At 47.1% G+C, this 16,948-nt stretch overlaps 1 protein-coding gene across 1 annotated transcript; it reads right to left on the bottom strand.

Annotated features, from left to right (window-relative positions):
• Nucleotides 1-25: 25 nt before the first annotated feature.
• On the bottom strand, nucleotides 26-6,421 carry tyrp1b (tyrosinase-related protein 1b). The gene is made up of 8 exons (XM_068591955.1): nucleotides 6,055-6,421; nucleotides 5,783-5,891; nucleotides 4,392-4,605; nucleotides 3,864-4,068; nucleotides 912-1,079; nucleotides 615-794; nucleotides 393-539; nucleotides 26-305 (listed from the first exon to the last, which is right to left on the bottom strand). The coding sequence occupies exons 1-8, from the start codon at nucleotides 6,419-6,421 to the stop codon at nucleotides 100-102; spliced, it is 1,596 nt and encodes a 531-aa protein (XP_068448056.1). The 3' UTR covers nucleotides 26-99.
• Nucleotides 6,422-16,948: the final 10,527 nt, after the last annotated feature.

Here is a 16,948-nt window from a genome sequence, read left to right on the forward strand (position 1 = left end):
ACTCTGGGTTCAAAACCAGCTCGACTTTATTAGAAGAAGTAAGAAAAAAAACAATTGAATGCGCGCAAATGCTGAGGCCTCGCTGGAAGAGGCGTGGTTTCAGACGACGGACTGCGATTTGTCCAGCCTCCGGTCGTCGTCCGAGTAGTTTCGGAACGTCTCTCCCAGCAGCGGCTCCAGGGCCTCGGCCGAGCGGTAGGAGCGGGCGCGCACGGCGCAGGCGATGACGCCGCCCACCACCGCCACCACCAGCACAGTGGCAATGATGGCTATGGTGATGATCTCAGAAAGCGTGTAGGCACGAGCTGCTGGGGTGAAGAGAGGAGGTGAGGTAGGGAGGCGGAGGTGGAGGGTGTCATGAAAAGGTCATTGGGATTTGTGCCGCTACCCACCTGGCCACTGGACCTCATAGGAGTACCCCAGGTTTTCTGGGGCGGAGACGAACATCTCGGCGTTGGTGACGGGCGGCCAAAAGGGAACCATGTTGAACCTGCGGTTATGCCCGATAGGAGCGTTCTCCTCGGGGTACACCACTTCACCTGCAGGAGGAGAGCAATTAAGTTTGTCTACATATTCCGTACTCCCCCCACCTCCGCATCCAGCTCACGGCGTACCTGGTTGGTGTCTGCCGAGCCACTCGTCGAAGATCGCGTCGGTGAACGTGTGCAGCAGGACGAAGATGGGATCGTTGGGCGAGAGGTGAGTCTGCCCGCCCGTCCCGTTGAGGAAGAGGTGGGCCAAGTTGTGGAGGCTGCGGACCACCGGGTCGTACATCCCCTGGGGGGCGCTGTAGCCTGGAAAAGCAAAGAAATTCAAGCTCCGATTACCAAATTAGTGTCGGCGCTATCCGCATGTGATTGGAAGGTCCGGCCTGATCGTCCTCCGTTCGAACCCCTCGTGCAACTCTGCACCTTCAATGGTGTTCCTGAAGCTCTCGGAGGAGGTGGAGTAGTACGGCGGCGTGTCGAAGGCGTTGAGCTCCAGACAGTCCAACACGTCCTGGGGCTCCGGCAGCCGCTGCACCATGGGGCGCTCCACGTTGCCCGCCGGGTTCCTCCTGATGGGGCTGGTCTCGGTGCCTTTGGGGATAAGGACAGAACCCGAGGTCAGAGGTAATCTCGCTCTCGGTTATCTCTTGCGCAGCGTCGTTACAGACATGAAATACGCAGATCGTCCTCGTGAGCGCGATATCTCAGGGACGCTTGCAGGGAATGTGGCACAAACGTCCACCTGGGCTCAAGGGTGACCCCATTACATTTAGGCAGTCAAAGGTCCTTCAACATTGTCGCAATTTCTCCAAATTTGGCACAAACATCCACTTTGCACTCAAATTTAGACCAGACTTCTTTCGTCAAAGGTCACTGTGACCTCACCAAACACATGTTGTCCAAGAGGACCACGCGATGAAGTGGGGATATTTTGGACAGACGTGGATATAAACTGCGGCATGACGAGGCGATGGCTATAGTTGGTTTGTGGGGCATCGCAGTTAAGATTCGGGCCATGGGTCCCAACAGAAATGGAAAGAGCAGATGATTAGAAATGTTGTGTTTCTGAACTACTTTCTAATTCTAGACTAGACTAGTTTGATCAGTCTTAAACATGACAGGACGGCGGTTTTCCTGCTTAAATTATTCACTAAAAGTCAACAGTAGTGAGTGGGAGCCCCCGTGACTGAAAAGAACTATGTTTTTTCTTCCTCCTTGCATGCATGATCTCTTTCTTCCTTTTTTTCGGGGGTGGGGTGGGGGGGTTGTTGTTGTACTTTCTCTCCCACACGTACACAAACACACACACACTCAAACAGAAGGCTACATAACTGAGACTGTCTGTCTGTTTGAAGATTATTCCCTCAGATCAAAGGAACCAGAAGACTGCTAGATTCCTGTCTTCAACGAGCACAGGCACAAATGAGGCACCCCCCCCCTACCCCCCCGCCACCCCCTTAACCCATTTAGCGAGATGTTGCTTGTTGATGCAGGAAATACCAGGCCTGTCACGACTCTGTAAGGGGATTAATGAGACAGATCGCTCACACGTTGGCCACTCACATGTTCTACCTGTTGTCAAATTCCCTTCTGATACGTATGCGTTGGTTCAAAAGGAACCTCTCTTAAAGTGTTTGTAGCCCTGCGCTAAAAGCGGTTCGACATTCTTCCGTTATTCCACAAAAAAAAAAAGAAACTGTGTGGATTAAGTGTGCGTAAAGTAGTGATTTAGAGTTGTAATCTGGTGCCAGTGCGGAATGAGGTCCAATCCCCGCAAATCTGGTCACGTAAAGTGGAGGTTAGTGCGTTACACACAGTTGCCTTATTCTGGTTTGAACCGCTCGACCCATTGGGAATTAACGCTTGGTAAAACTGCGTGTTCTCACGTCTGCGATAGAGAAACTAGGCCCGGTGAAGAAACGTCTCAAAGTCCAAGTGTTTTAAGATGCAGCGCTGGGCGGATGTGCACATCAACTCCGAAGAAGTTGTTCAACAAATCGAGTCGTTTCCGACAAACGGCGGCAGCGCAGAGCGATATAGAATGTGGCACAACAGCAGCGAGGTATTATTTATAGCAGCTTGTGTTCTACATGCGCTCTTTACGAGCTCTTTGCCCTCTTTTCTGATGCAGCTGTGGCTACGCTGTATATCAACATCGCTCCTCTGCACAGAGCGCTACAGCAGCCCGGGGCGCCGGGTACAGATGCTTTGTCGCGTCCCTCGCTGTCTGACACCGACACGCGACGTACCCTTTAGCATCTGTATGAGACGCACACGGCTTTTATGTAAATACGGTGTAAACCCGAGCCGTGACCGGGGGTGTGATGCAAAACAAGGTGGTTTTTTTGTGTCCCAAACTTATGTTGAGTTCTTTTGAAGATTATAGTTTCTTATGTGGCTTCCATACTGGTGTTACATTGCCTACCTTTGACTTAGTGTACATTTACTCAGTTTACATTTGACTTAGGTTACATTTACTCAGTTTACATAATTAGTTCATGTACTCAGTTTACGTACTTAGTTTACGTTCACTCAGTTTACATACTTAGTTTACATTTACTTAGTTTAAGTACTTAGTTTACGTTTACTCAGCTTACATAATTAGTTAATGTACTCAGTTTACGTACTTAGTTTACATTTACTCAGTTTACATACTTAGTTTACATTTACTCAGTTTACGTACTTAGTTTACGTTTACTCAGTTTACATAATTAGTTCATGTACTCAGTTTACGTACTTAGTTTACATTTACTTAGTTTAAGTACTTAGTTTAAGTTTACTCCGTTTTCATAATTAGTTCATGTACTCAGTTTAGGTACTTAGTTTACATTTACTCAGTTTACATACTTAGTTTACATTTACTCAGTTTACATACTTAGTTTACATTTACTCAGTTTACATACTTAGTTTACATTTACCCCGTTTACATAATTAGTTCATGTACTCACTTTACGTACATAGTTTGTTTACTTAGTTGACAGTTTTCTCAGTTTACGTATTTTGTTTACATTCTACGAGTTTGTTTATAGTTTGTTAACGTTTTACTGATTGTACGTTTTGCTCTGTTAACATACTTAGTTAAGGTTTGACTTAGTTTAAGATGGACTAAGTTTACATACTTAGTTTACGTTTTATGTAGTTTGTTAAAACTTTACTTCGTTTATATAGTTTGTTAACGTTTTACTGAGTGTACGTTTTGCTCAGTTAACGTACTTAGTTTAAGTTTGACTAAGTGTACGTTTAACTCTTAGTTTACATTTAACTTGATTAACGTTTCACTAAGTTGACGTTTGACCTAGTTTCCGTGTGCCAGGGCGTCAGTACGGGTTGGGATGAGGTCGTGTTGGGTCTAGATGTTGCTGCCGCCGTCCTTACTGTTGCACACGGTGCCTAAAGAGTCGTAGTCTTCCACGCTCTCACAGATGACCCTCCACTGGGAGAACACCGAGTTGGAGCTGATGGAGCTCATGTCGAAGGAGCTCCTGGCGCCGAGCAGCTCGTCGGTGCAGATGTCGCACTCGCTGCCTCCGATGGCGAAGTTCCAGTAGGGCAGGGCGAAGGTCGGGTCGCCCAGCATGTCCTGCAGGGATGTTCACGTATGGACACATGTGTAAGAAAACGCTAAATCCCTTAATAATCGTTTAATCTCCTCCCATTCTTCTGTCTGTCATTTTCCACCACTTCTCTAATTTATTTTCTTGCCATTTTCCACCTTTGGTATACACCCGCCTCCCCTCCCTTTCTCCTGCAGGATGGCTTTCCAATCCATCTCCATCTCTTCAAATACCTGCACTCGTTCCTTCATCCTCCTTTCTCCCACTCTCACTTCTTCCATCAGCCCCAAAAAACACCTCTCCTTTCCACTTTTTTTTCTTTCTCCACCTCCCGCCCCTTCATTCTCACCTGCATGTCTCTCTCCAGCTGCAGCAGGTGAAATCGGTGCCAGGTGACAAAACCCGGGCCCTCGTGGGAGAAGTCGACGCCTCCGAAGCTGCTCTCGCCCGGCCCCAGGTACGTCTTACTGACAGAGTAATAGTGGCTCCAAACAAAGTAGTTGTAAATGGTGATGTTCTCAAACTGCGGGGTGTTGCCGTCGGGTCCAAACACCTCCTGGTACCTAAAGATGAGAGGGAGCAGCAGGGTGAATGTCACCTTGTGTCTTTAAAATAGCCTTGTTTGTCTTGTTTTTAAAGCAGAAACAGTCTCCAAACTCATATTTGTCGAGTATGCGCGCGTCAGAATATGTTCAGTTGAAGTAAAAAAAAAAGCGCTCTGCCACTTAGAAGATTACAAACCCCTTCACTGCAGCCCAGACCGATCATTTACACTTCCAGCTGCCGCTCGGGCAGAAAGCCGCCGCCAGAAATTTCTTGATTTCACTGATAACTTTTAAAACACAGCATGAGGTCACCCAGAGCCGCACTATTCAGGCTTTCAGCTGCCAAACGCAGCAGACGGAGCCGGCAGGTCTTTGGGCGAAGCTCGGCTGTCTGTTCTGTGGTGGTCATGCAGAGATCAATCTCCCTCTCAATTACAATAAAACCAATTTCAAAATTATATATATATATATATATATATATATATGTAAATTTCAGGGCGTCTGAGTTTTATTTCTCAGGATGTTTTTCTTCAATTGTGCTCCGTAGGAAAGTAAATACATCACCATATGTTTTTTAATATTACACACTCTATATATGTATATATATGTATACATATGCATGTATGATTGTATATGTATACACATGTATCTATATGTATATATGTATTCATATGTATCGATATATATATATATATATATATATATATATATATATATATATATATATTTATATATATATATATGTATCTATATGTATATATAGATACATATATACACATATATATATATATATATATATGTGTATATATGTATCTATATGTATATCTATATATATGTACACATATGTATCTTTATGTGTATATATATATATATATATATATATATATATATATATATAAATATATATAGATACATCTAGATACATATGTATATTATACATATATATACATATATACATATATATATATATACATATATATAGATACATCTAGATACATATGTATATTATACATATATATACATATATACATATATATATACATATATATATATACATACATATATATATACATACATATATATATATATATATATATACACATATATATATACACATATATGTGTGTGTGTGTGTGTGTGTGTGTGTGTGTGTGTGTGTATCTATCTGTATGTATCTGTGTGTATCTGGTCGTACCGCCGTGTGCAGACCACCAGGTCCGGGTGGACCGTCCTCTTGGCTCGGTCCAAAGCATTCACAAACGCCTGCTTCTCAGGTGTGCTCATCTGCATGATGTTCCTCCGGACTGGAGGAGAGAGAGAGAGAGAGAGAGAGAGAGAGAGAGAGAGAGAGAGAGAGAGAGAGAGTAATAAAAAATGACCACACTGCTTTTCCTACAGCAACAACTGTGCCCTGGTTCTCTCCACCGTACGTCCCAGCACGTCTTAGCGGCCCAGGTCTCCTCTTACCCACAGAGATCCTCTGGTCGCAGTTGGGTCCGGTCAGCCCGTGTCGACACTGCCCGCAGTCGTAGCCACTGAAGTTCCCGTTGCACTGGCAGGTGCGGTTGAAAAACCTCAGCGGCCACCTCTCTCGGTCGTCGCGCCCGGCGTAAGGGTACTGGGGCCCGTGGCGCCGCTCGTCCGCCGCGATGGCCACGCACCGGCCCCGGCCGGCGGCGGCGCCGCACTCGTCCACCGCCGCCGTTGCCGCCGCCGCGGGGGACGGGCAGCACCGGCCGCTCTGCAGCCCCGCTGGGGTGACGCACTCCCGGGGGAACTGGGCCAGCGTTGGGGCGACGCTCAGGGTCGCCAGCAGGAAGGCCGCTCGCCACATGCTACCCCCGAAAAAAAGCATCCGGAGGAGAGGAGGGTGCACGAGGTGAGGGGGGGATGAAGTCAGGATAAGGGAGGTTAGCAATTTTAGAAACGCAAAGATGGAGTCGACGCTTCTTTTTTCATGTTGAGAAGTGTTTTACATCCACCATCTTTTTTTCTAAAGCACTTATCTGGAGTTGTAAGGCGGCTGGAGCCGATCCCGTCACGCAGAGAGAGTCGACCCAATGCAGACATGCACTTCAATTAAGCCCGAGAGCCGCGCGCCCGCTCTGTGTTCTCTTGTTAAAGCCAATTGTCTTAACGTTATTCCGAAAAACTTCACTTCTTACACGCCCCTGCGGGCAGCGCGAGTCATTATTCATAATTCACAAAGCCATTAGCTCTCGACTCTTACAAGTTCAGAAATGCTTTCAACAACAGCGACGATTTGCTTCAACCTTTTTTTTTTTACTTCTTTCTCTTTTTTTGCAGTTTGATTTGCTTGTCTTTTGAAGCTTGTTGATGAGGAAGGAATGAATCGAGTGAGTAGTAGTTTTTGGGCGGATGCAATTATTTTTTTTCTCAACCAAACAGGGATAACAGCTACTGAAGTCAAGTTACCAACTTACAAAGAAAACGGCTTTCCCATGTTCCCATCTTTCGCAGAGATCCTTAAAACTTTTGCCAACAGCCTGATTGTAAATGAGTCCCGTATTTAGTTTCAGTTTGTAAATGTTGCAGAAGCAATCGTGCACACTGTTAGCTTTTTAACACTAGTTCATTATGTGAAAAAGCAATGTGATGTGAGCTTCCCCTACCTCTGACTGTGCATGCTGCTCCTCTCTTTCTGCAGAACTGAAGGCCCCCAAGAGTCGGCCCGTTGGCCCCCTCTTGGCTTAAATAGCTACTGAGCGCATGACTAGACCTCTCTGGAGCTTGTGTAAGATCTCACACACACACACACAGGACACATGCACACACTTCAGGCTTTGAGTGCTTTTTCCAACATTCTTTCAGAGGCCTTATGATCAACAACCCAAATGACGCCCGTCTGCATGGTCACTCCAGCAATAAAAGAATCAACTGTTGGATCGCCGTCACACAACCCGGCTGTGGAGACAGTTGTGTGTCTGGGGGGTCATCGGTTCCTTCCGGTAACACATTTATTTAATTTGCGATTCACTGACATTGCGAAAGAAGAAAAAAAAGCCGTGAACACATTCGACAGTCTGGCTTTTCTATTTTTTTATTTGGTACTTTTCACTTCACAAACGGTGATACAAAGTTACAAATAAAGTTTTAAACATCGTGTCAATCATGACAATTTCTTTTATTTTCTTTCTTTTTGTCTACTTGTTGGCATGGTGTTGTTCATTTTGATGAGACGGCGCAGAATCGGCGCTGCACGCTAACGCCGAGGCCCTTTGTTCGTCCCCGCCGCCCCTTCATGCAGAATGAAAAACACTCCCTCAGTCATAACGCTTTTTTTAAAATCCATTTACACACACGCACACACACATACGGGGTATTTCAAAACACGCTCTTCCTCTCCACTCGTTCCCACAGGTGTGCTCACCTGCTTCATGCGCACTCTTACTTCCGCACGTTCACACATGTCAAACGTGTGACACCCGGTGTTCACACACCTGAAACACCGCATGTTGTTACATGTATGTCAGAATCCAAGGCAGCCAGTGTTGTGTTGGTTTGAGTTTGGGATTTCAGGGCGGATTTGGGGTGCAGGATTGGCAAAGTGGCTTCTTTTTTGTTTTTTTAAATCTTGTTCTTTATTTGGATACAGCGGGAAAAGACGCGGTGGACCCTCTTAGAGAATGGAGGTCCTGAGGTCTTGCGTGGAGTCCGGTCCCGACCCGGTGACGGCCGACTCCTCCGCCGAGCTGGGCGGGAGGTTGGACATGGCCGCCGCGCGCTCCTCCTCGTGCCGCTCTTTGTTTCGGGCCAGGGCCGAGGCCACGTCAGCTGCGTCCAGTGCTGCTATCCTGGTAGAGAAGACACAAGGGGCGGATGTCGGCCATTTAACAGTCGGGGGAACTGCAGAGAGTTTGTGTTTCGACAGCAGGAAGCAATCGCCGACGCTGCGCACGCAATACAGGAGCCCCTCCATGCAAATGAGGAGCACATCTGTTTTCGCTTTGCACGAGAACAAAGACAGGCTGGTTCTCGCGGTGTACTTTGAGCACCAGTAAAACACAAACACGGCTTCGTTTGGTGTTTTCGTAACGGCCGTCAAACTGCTGTTGAAGAACGCTGCGAGCAAATGCTAATATTGGAACCGCGGGGGTCTGTTTATTTAATGATGCGCCAGATGGAGGAGCTTGCAAAACAGGGGGGCGTGGAAGGAGATACGCTGGGAGGTGATGACATCACCCAGATGTAAATAGATCAGTTGACATTATCGAGGAATTGCAGGTGGCGGCGTCCTGGACGCCAGAAGTTCTAAAAGTGCCGCGTTGCCCCCGGTGGATTTACCCTCAAGGCGATCCGACCCGCCACATTGAGTAGCATCCTGTCCGCGTGTCCGCTGGAGGGCTGCGTCTTACCCAGAATGCATTGTGTCACTGCACGTCATTCATTACTGCGTCTGCAGGAATCTGGCATGGCGCTGCAGGAATGACCTGCATGGGTTCGTTGCCTGAAATAAGTTTTGAGTTTTGTCATGTTTTTTTTTTTTTAAATGTGATTGCTAACAAGCGGCTACATGACCAAACCGCCGTCCCGCTGACCAGTCCGCCTTCTCAGCTCTCTGCTCTCAAAGATCTGCCAGTTTTGGGTCTTAGTTTCAGGTCTGTGCAAACCTCTGATAGATTAATACAACCACAAGCAACAAGTTATTTGGGGGCATTTTGTAATTGTAAGTTGTGTAGCTCACATTTTTTTGTTTCAAGTGAGTAATCAAGCATGATAACCAATGTTTTCCATTTCGAATCCTTCATCCCTGCCGTTCTGTTTTCCTAGTGGCTAGATGCATGGTGCAAACCATAAACTGCATATAAGAGGAGGATGAAGTCATCGTGACGCCACTCATTGGCTTGTGGATTGCTGTTTTGAAGCCTTGAGTTCCACGTTTTTGCCATTAGCCGTCTTAGCTGTTTGCAAGTGGTAGCGACCTGTCAATCACAAAGTAGCCCGACTTAAAGCATACTCTACTTTATCGTGTATTTGACATTAAATGGGACCATAATTTACCAAATGAACATCTTGCTGTATTGCAGCAGGCTTTGAACTACAGATCGAGACCATAATCTCATGTATGTTCACAATGTTTACTGAGACAAACCAATGCCTTCAGAGTGAATGCAAGTTTATGGCGCTTCCACATTGGATACACCTTTCAGAAGCAGAGGTTACCACCTGGTGCAAAGCCACCATTTTGCCTCGGCAAATACAGCACATCTAGTCCGATATGAAGCCTATACTGTGTGTGAACACTGATATCTTTGGTTTGAACCATTTATCTGTTATACAAACCAATGTCGCCCTTATTTTTGAAATGCATCATGTATACATTGTCAGTAAAAACATCAAGCCAATGTACAAGACTTACTTCCACAGTTCATGAGTTTGTTGAGCCTGCTGCTAAATATGTGACGGACAGTTTTCTAACATTGTTTTTTGTGGTTTTCTGTCAGTGTTTTCAGTGATTCCTTCTTTCAACGGCAACTGCATTGTCACTGCTGCTCTGGAAGCTCCTAACAAGGACACAGTTCACGATGAGTCTGTTGACTGTTTAATAATTCAGTGTTGCGTTGTTATCGCCTGGTGCTGTGCACATGTCAGACTTCTCTTCAGATTTTGGATTTCATCCTCGCCCCCATACTTCCACATGGTCGCTCCTCACGCACGCACACCTTCAGCTTCTTATTGATCCCAGCCTCGCTCGTCTGATTAGGAATACTACTGGTATTACTCAGTTCACAGGACTCACGCGCTCATGTGACCCAGCTAGCAGCCTCCTGAGCGCATAGCTTAGCCTGGAGGGTATCAGCTGAGAAGCACACAGCTGGTGGTTCCTATGAACCACAAGATTGCAGGTCAGTGCACAACATTTAGTCGGATGGCAACGGGCAGGCCTGACATCCGGCTAGTGTTGGTGACTGATACTATAGAAGTCAGTTGGGTGGTCGCAGAAAATATCACTTTAAGGGAGAATCTAGGAAATAGTTTAAATCAGACCAAAGACCTGTGTGGTGTATTTACAGCTCCCAATAAATCTAGCAGAGCAATGTGTGGAGATTATTAGATCAAGAAGGCCAACAATGAGTCCTTTCTCTGCTGTATTAAAGCCACTACGAGGAACTTTCCTCGCACATTGACTTTGGCGCCCCCTGTGGTCGGAGATGGTAGTGTTTCCATCGTGTCTTTCTCTGTGTTAGTGGTTCCAAATGTCGTGTAGAACTTTTGATCTAAAATCTATCTGTTTGTCGCTTTCTTTGCTAAATCAAAGCCACCACGGGGAACAACACTTTGACGCCCCCTGTGGTCGAAGATGGTAGTGTTTCCATTGCATCTTTCTCTCCGTTAATGGTTCCAACTGTTGTGTAGAATTTATAATCTATAATCTGTTATTCTCTTTCTTTGCAATATTAAAGCCACTACAAGAAACTTTCCTTGTGTGTCCACTTTGTCGCCCCCTGTGGTCGAAGATGGTAGTGCTTCCATTGCACCTTTCTCTCCATTAGTGGTTCCAAATGTAATGTGGAATTTTTGATCTATAATCTATCTGGATGTCTCGATGTCACGATACAGATGTTAGATAGATGTTTACGTGTAAACGCACTGTTGAGCGTCCCCATTGGCTGCAGGAAGTGTGTCGTCGCTGCAGTCGCCTCCCGTCGCTGCCTCCGGTTCAACACACCCTTCCTCACACGCCCGCTGGAGGGCTGGAGTGCTGCACACACACACACACACACACACAGACACACACACACGTACACAAAACAAAACAAAATCTCAGATATTACTGCTGTTGCTGACTGTTGGCCGTCCACAAATTAACTGCACGCTGTGTTGGTTCCATGTGGAAAAATAATCAACAAAAACAGTACAGCATATTACTGAAAGGCCATTTTCTTTTTTTTCTTTTTCTTTTGCGAGCGAAATACTGAACCAATAATGGGCACAGTCTCCTCATGTCATCATCTATCAGCGTGCAAAATGTTAGCTGCAGCTTGTGCAACATCAGAAGCAATCATGTACCAGCACTGCTGTAAGTCCCATCTGTGATTGTAGCGCTGCTGGTGCTACCACTAGCAATCAGATGGCTTATTTTCTGCTATTAGAGAAGAAGCTCTGCGATGTGGTGGGTACCAAGTTTTATTTTGATAATCATTCATAAAAAGTAAAGAGACAAGAAAGTACATTCTTCAAAGACTAAGGCATCGAGTACAGTAAGATTAGTGTTGTAATGAAAATCTATTTCTGTACGAGGCTCTTGGATGTATGAAGTAGCAAACTATGTCAATGGATGGCAAGCGACGGGAAATGATACGGTCTACAATCTGAGCTGCAAAATGATAGGCTTTGAAATAACCCCCTTCTTTTTGAATCTGTGTCCCTTGAGATTGAGAGACCCCAAAACCGGCGCTGCCCACCTGTTTTTGTTGCGACATTTGAGGATATAGATAATGATGATAACGGTCTCCAAAACCAGCAAGGCTGTAGCAGAAATAGCCCCAATCTTCCATGCCTCCAGGCCCGGATCACTTGTCTCTAAACAAATGCATTAAGGCAGAGAGAGAGAGAGACAAAGAGACAAGGAGAGCAATAAAAGAGAGGGCAGACGAGGAGGAAACTTGACATCTGATGCACACTTCACCTTGCAAACACTGAATGAACTGCCCTTCTTCTGCACATGAAGGAGGCCGCACTCTGACGTTATATCTGTTTCACACTATCACACTGAAAATACCTGCTTTCTATATTGTCATGTTCTTTTTATTTTACAAGCTATTTGTAAATGACATCAGCTCGAAGGGGCATGTGTTTGATGCATAGGGACCGTGTCAAGTAAATACGCCTCGTTCGTTTCCATGAGGCATAAAATAACCCATAATCTGACGGGAGAGTCCCAACTTTGTGGTCTTCCCCACCAGTCAGCTTTGTAGGCAGCCAGTTTTTTCAAATGGAAAAACATCAACTTGGCCATCTGCATATTTCGCTGGCAGAATCAGGATGATGATCTGTTTTCATCTTCTCCACTCTACCCAAGTTATAAGCTGCAGAAAATCTGCCGTAATATATACCCAAGCCCATTTTTTTCCTGCCAGACATGCAAGTCCTGAAACTGCACTTGAGAACAGTATGCATACCGTGTACTTTCAAGTTAAACTTCCTTCAAATCATTCTTAAGACGAGACACTGCAGGTGTCTATTTTGAAACCTTCTCATGGTCCATTTTACCTTTGTTTCCGGCTGCATCTTCAACCAGCTCGTTGGCCTCCCCTGGTTCCTCCCCTTCGGCCTGAGGGATTTCAGCGAGAACACCCTTCACAATATCATCCAGTGTCGGTTGGGCCTCGACAGCGTCACGTGGCGGAAGGTCATCGGTCGGGGCGATGATGTCATTGCCATTGTTGGTTGTCTCCTCACCAAGGGACTTTTCTCCAGGCTCCGCCCCACCTGGTCCACCGGGGGCGGGAGCCTGGTTCTCGGGGCTCGGCCCCACGGAGGCCTCGTCCTCGCCCTCGCCCTCGCCGTCCTCCGGCTCCGGGGCAGAGATCACCGGCACCTCTAGGTTTGGTATGTGGCACACACATGAAAATGAAGCCGAGAGGTCAAGGTTCAGGGTTTGTCGAGTGGACTTATGGAATGTGGAATAATGCATAGATGTGCTGCAGCTGAGGTTGGACGGTGGTTCAGGACTCGTGTGCTTCATCGCAGTATTGCAGTGTCTTCACAGAGCTGCATGTGTATTTAGGATACCAGGCTTTTTGCATGCGTCACAACAACCATTGGGGCTTTGAGAGATTTTTTTTTAGAAGTTTCGACTGATAAATGATTAATGTTTTCGTGTCAGGATATTCTGAGTAAACATTTTCTCAAGCGCTTTCGACCAAAAGCTTGTTGAAAACATGTCAAGACTTCAGTCGTTTCCCGATCCAACCAGAGCAGCCGATGCTGAATGTCCCGCCTCGGTTTTTCAGGATTCGGGCTGCTAACCAATATTATTGTAAAGTGCATAAAAGGCGCTTATGATCTTCATTTAAGAGCTTTCCTCCCTTAAAGTAGGTTAAGATGCAAACAATGCCAGCTCAACCAAAGCTGCTGAGTCTAATGCAACTGAATGTTTAAAGACAAATACCATTGCAGTTTTAGGATTTTGTGACCCAAATAATGAAGAGGTTTTACATATTCAACAATTCAGATGTTATATTATCATTAGATACGAGATATGCTGGAAGTAAAGTGAAATATGGGGCTCATTAATACGATGGGAAGAACTATCGGATTTGGATTTGTTGGGATTTTTGAGGTTTCGGGTTTCGTGTGCCTTATTTATTTGAGCCACAAGACATATCTCACCTTGATCCTCTTTTTCACTGCTATGTGAGGTGTCCAAAGCAATCTGCTCCTCTTCTCCTGCTGGTTGGTCACCTCCCTCGTCCTCCAGCGCCGCTGATTCCCCCTTGATTACGCTCACTTCCCCCACTTCCGTACCTTCTGCCCCTACGTCTTCAGCTCCTCCCCCCACCACCAATAGACCTTGTTCGTCCTCTACCTCCGGTCCTTTGTCATCCTTCGCTATGATTACCTCCTCTACTGGTTCCCCTACTACCTTTTGTGTGGTTTCTATCTCCAAATCATCAGCCTGTTGGACGACGGCGTTGACTTTCATTTCATCGACCTGGGTTTCTTCATATTCCTGCTCCACGTCAGCCACCGCCATGCTGGGATCGGACTCCACCGTGGTCTCCGGCCCTCCGCCTGCCGCCGCCGCCGCCGCCGCCGCCGCCCCCACAACAGCTGGGGTTTCCTCCACCTCCTGCGTTTCTGTTTCAGCTGCTCCGTTGTCTTCCGACAACACGGCCTGCTCCTCGCCGTCCTCCGGCCCTGCCTCCCCGACCAGAGGCTCATCGATGACCTCCACCATATCTGCCTCTCCGCCCCCTGTGGTCACCTCCACAGATCCAGCCCCGGTCTCCCCTTCCCCCTCGACAACCCCTTCGCCCTCCTCAGCTATGACTAATGCATCCTCCACCGCTACCTCCTGCTCCTCTCCAGCACCATCATACCCCTCCTCGGCGCCCATATCTTCGCCCTCCGCCTCCTCCACCGCCTGCTCCAACATCTCAGCCTCGGTGTCAGTTTCCGCTTCTCCTTCCTCAGCCTCGGGAGCTTCCTCCTCAGCCGCCTCCCGCACTGCTTCTTCATCCGCTTTCGCTTCACCTCCTACTTCCGCCTGCCCCCGAGCTGCCTCCACCACCCTCTCCAGCAGCTCCTTCAGCACTTCCTCCGCCCCGCGGGCCTCCACCTGCTCCGAGGCCTCCTGCACGGCCTGCTGCACCTCCTTCAGGCTTGGGGGGGCCACCGCGGGGACCACCTCTGCAGGGAGCAGCTCTAGTTCCTTGGGTGTGGCTGGGCCATCTGTCAAGGTGACCGCTGTGGAGGATTGGATGGAGGTAGACGGACCTGAGGAGATAGTATCAAAGGTTGATGGTGTTTTGCAGCGGCTGTAATCGTCAGACACACCTGCAATATGGGATCAGGGGTGTGTGTTACATTGATAATGATTCATGGGATGTTGACCACTCAAGGAACCGGACCGAGGGTCATATATACCTGTGACCTCACCATTGTTTGCTTGATAATACTGAAGACAGAAGGATTGATCAAAAGCCATGTGTAGGTGCAAGTCTATTGGAAATGATGAAGTCAATTTGCAGTTTTGGTTTCAGTGTGCAGGATATACAATATACAAAGATATCGTCGCATAGATGATCAAGACTGTTTGTCCAATGCCACCCTACCTTCAGATGTGCAGTGTTGTATCAACAAAACCACGAGGAATCTTGTCAAAAAGCAGTACTCCATGTTGTCAGAGAAAACATAAAAAAAAAAGAAAAATGATACTCCAAAAACAATCCCCGGTCACTCCCAGGAGAACACTCTTTACTTCCTTTCTGTTGCTTCAATCTCGCTCAAACGTCAAGTGTGAGCGTGTATACCACCAACAAGACCGCACACTGAGTGTGTAGACTCTGGATGGTGGGACAGTAGATTGAACCCGGCAGGGGGGGGGGGGGGGGGGGGGATGTTAATGGGTGACGCTGAAAGGAGGGAGGGTGAAAAAACGAACATCGCCATGTTAAATATTGCCACCCCGAGGTGTTCTCCGCGCCACCAGGTGTCTCTATGGGAGTCGGGAGGGGGTGGGGGTAAGGTAGCACTTCGGCGCCAAACGCTAGCGCGACCCTTACAAGGGCTGTGGTGAAGCTTGGGCGGCATGTCACACACATAGTGAACCCTGGAAGAGCAATTATAGACGGGCTGCGAGTTCGGGGCGTGGCCGATGCCGCCATTAGGGCTCGACTTAGAGTTAGGGGAAGGAGAGCAAATGGAGAATAATATCACAATGCGCTTGACCGTGAAGTGCCGATGTCTTGAGTGACATTTATGCGTGTGTCTAAGTGTTTTCATGGATCGCTTCATGTGGCCTTTCCATACGTTATGCGCCGCGCTTCTCCGTCACCGGGGTTAGAACGGCATCCTGGTATCCAACGAAGACGTCCACGTCTATCACGTTATGTAATAAAAAGAACGTTTTTGTCATGTGGATGTCTATGTGTGTGTGTGTCTGTTCTGGCACAGTTAGTGTGGGAATACACGGAAATTGGAAGTGGGTGTTACATTAATTGGGATCTATCTGTAAATGTGCAGCGGCAGCCACAGTGTATTGCCGGAGGCGAGGAGAAATCCCCAGCTGAGTTCATGTGCAGGCAGTTTATTTATATTCATATCCGGGTGGGCATCATTGACACATCGGCACTCGGACTGAAGTGTTTAAATTGTCTCGGCGGACGCAGCTACTGGAGGTCGGAGATGGAGCCGTCCCAAATTTCTTCATTTGGAAGAATGTATGTTTGCTTGAATGGAAGCAAACAAGCAGAGCCGTGCCTCCAGCTGAGAGCTCGGCAGCGAAGGAAGGAAGAGGCCAAACAACCGTAGTGCTAAATGCAGCGGAGGTAACAGTGTCACGTTTTTAAGGAGTGGACCCAAATGCTGACGCACGAGTGAACAAAGTACATTTCATAATCCCAAAACAGGCAGGTTTCTCACAAACACAAACAGGGTTCCAGCAGAACGGAACAAAAAGCAGCGACAGGACCTGGACCTGGACCAGGAACAAGACCTGGACCTGGTCAAGGACCACACACCGTACAATCCGACAAGGGGAGAGGAGACAAACAGGGTTTAACCTTTTGGAAACCGTGTATAAATCCTCCGGTGTCAATTTTAAGTCCCAGCATGCCCCAATCAGACAGTCTTTTGGCATAAAATACGTAATTTTTCCATTTTTGAACCGAAC

The sequence above is a fragment of the Clinocottus analis genome, unplaced genomic scaffold (genome assembly GCF_023055335.1).
Source record: "Clinocottus analis isolate CAN_PGR_092001 unplaced genomic scaffold, fCliAna1.0.p SCAF_26, whole genome shotgun sequence".
Taxonomy (NCBI): Eukaryota; Metazoa; Chordata; class Actinopteri; order Perciformes; family Cottidae; genus Clinocottus; species Clinocottus analis.

Bases quoted from the DNA above. Each gene is read 5' to 3' on its own strand.
- tyrp1b (XM_068591955.1), bottom strand. From the start codon at position 6,421: ATGTGGCGAGCGGCCTTCCTGCTGGCGACCCTGAGCGTCGCCCCAACG. The intron at 4,606-5,782 runs GTACGACCAGAT...TCTCATCTTTAG, and splicing joins CTGGTGGTCTGCACACGGCG to GTACCAGGAGGTGTTTGGAC. The intron at 4,069-4,391 runs GTGAGAATGAAG...ACATCCCTGCAG, and splicing joins AGCTGGAGAGAGACATGCAG to GACATGCTGGGCGACCCGAC.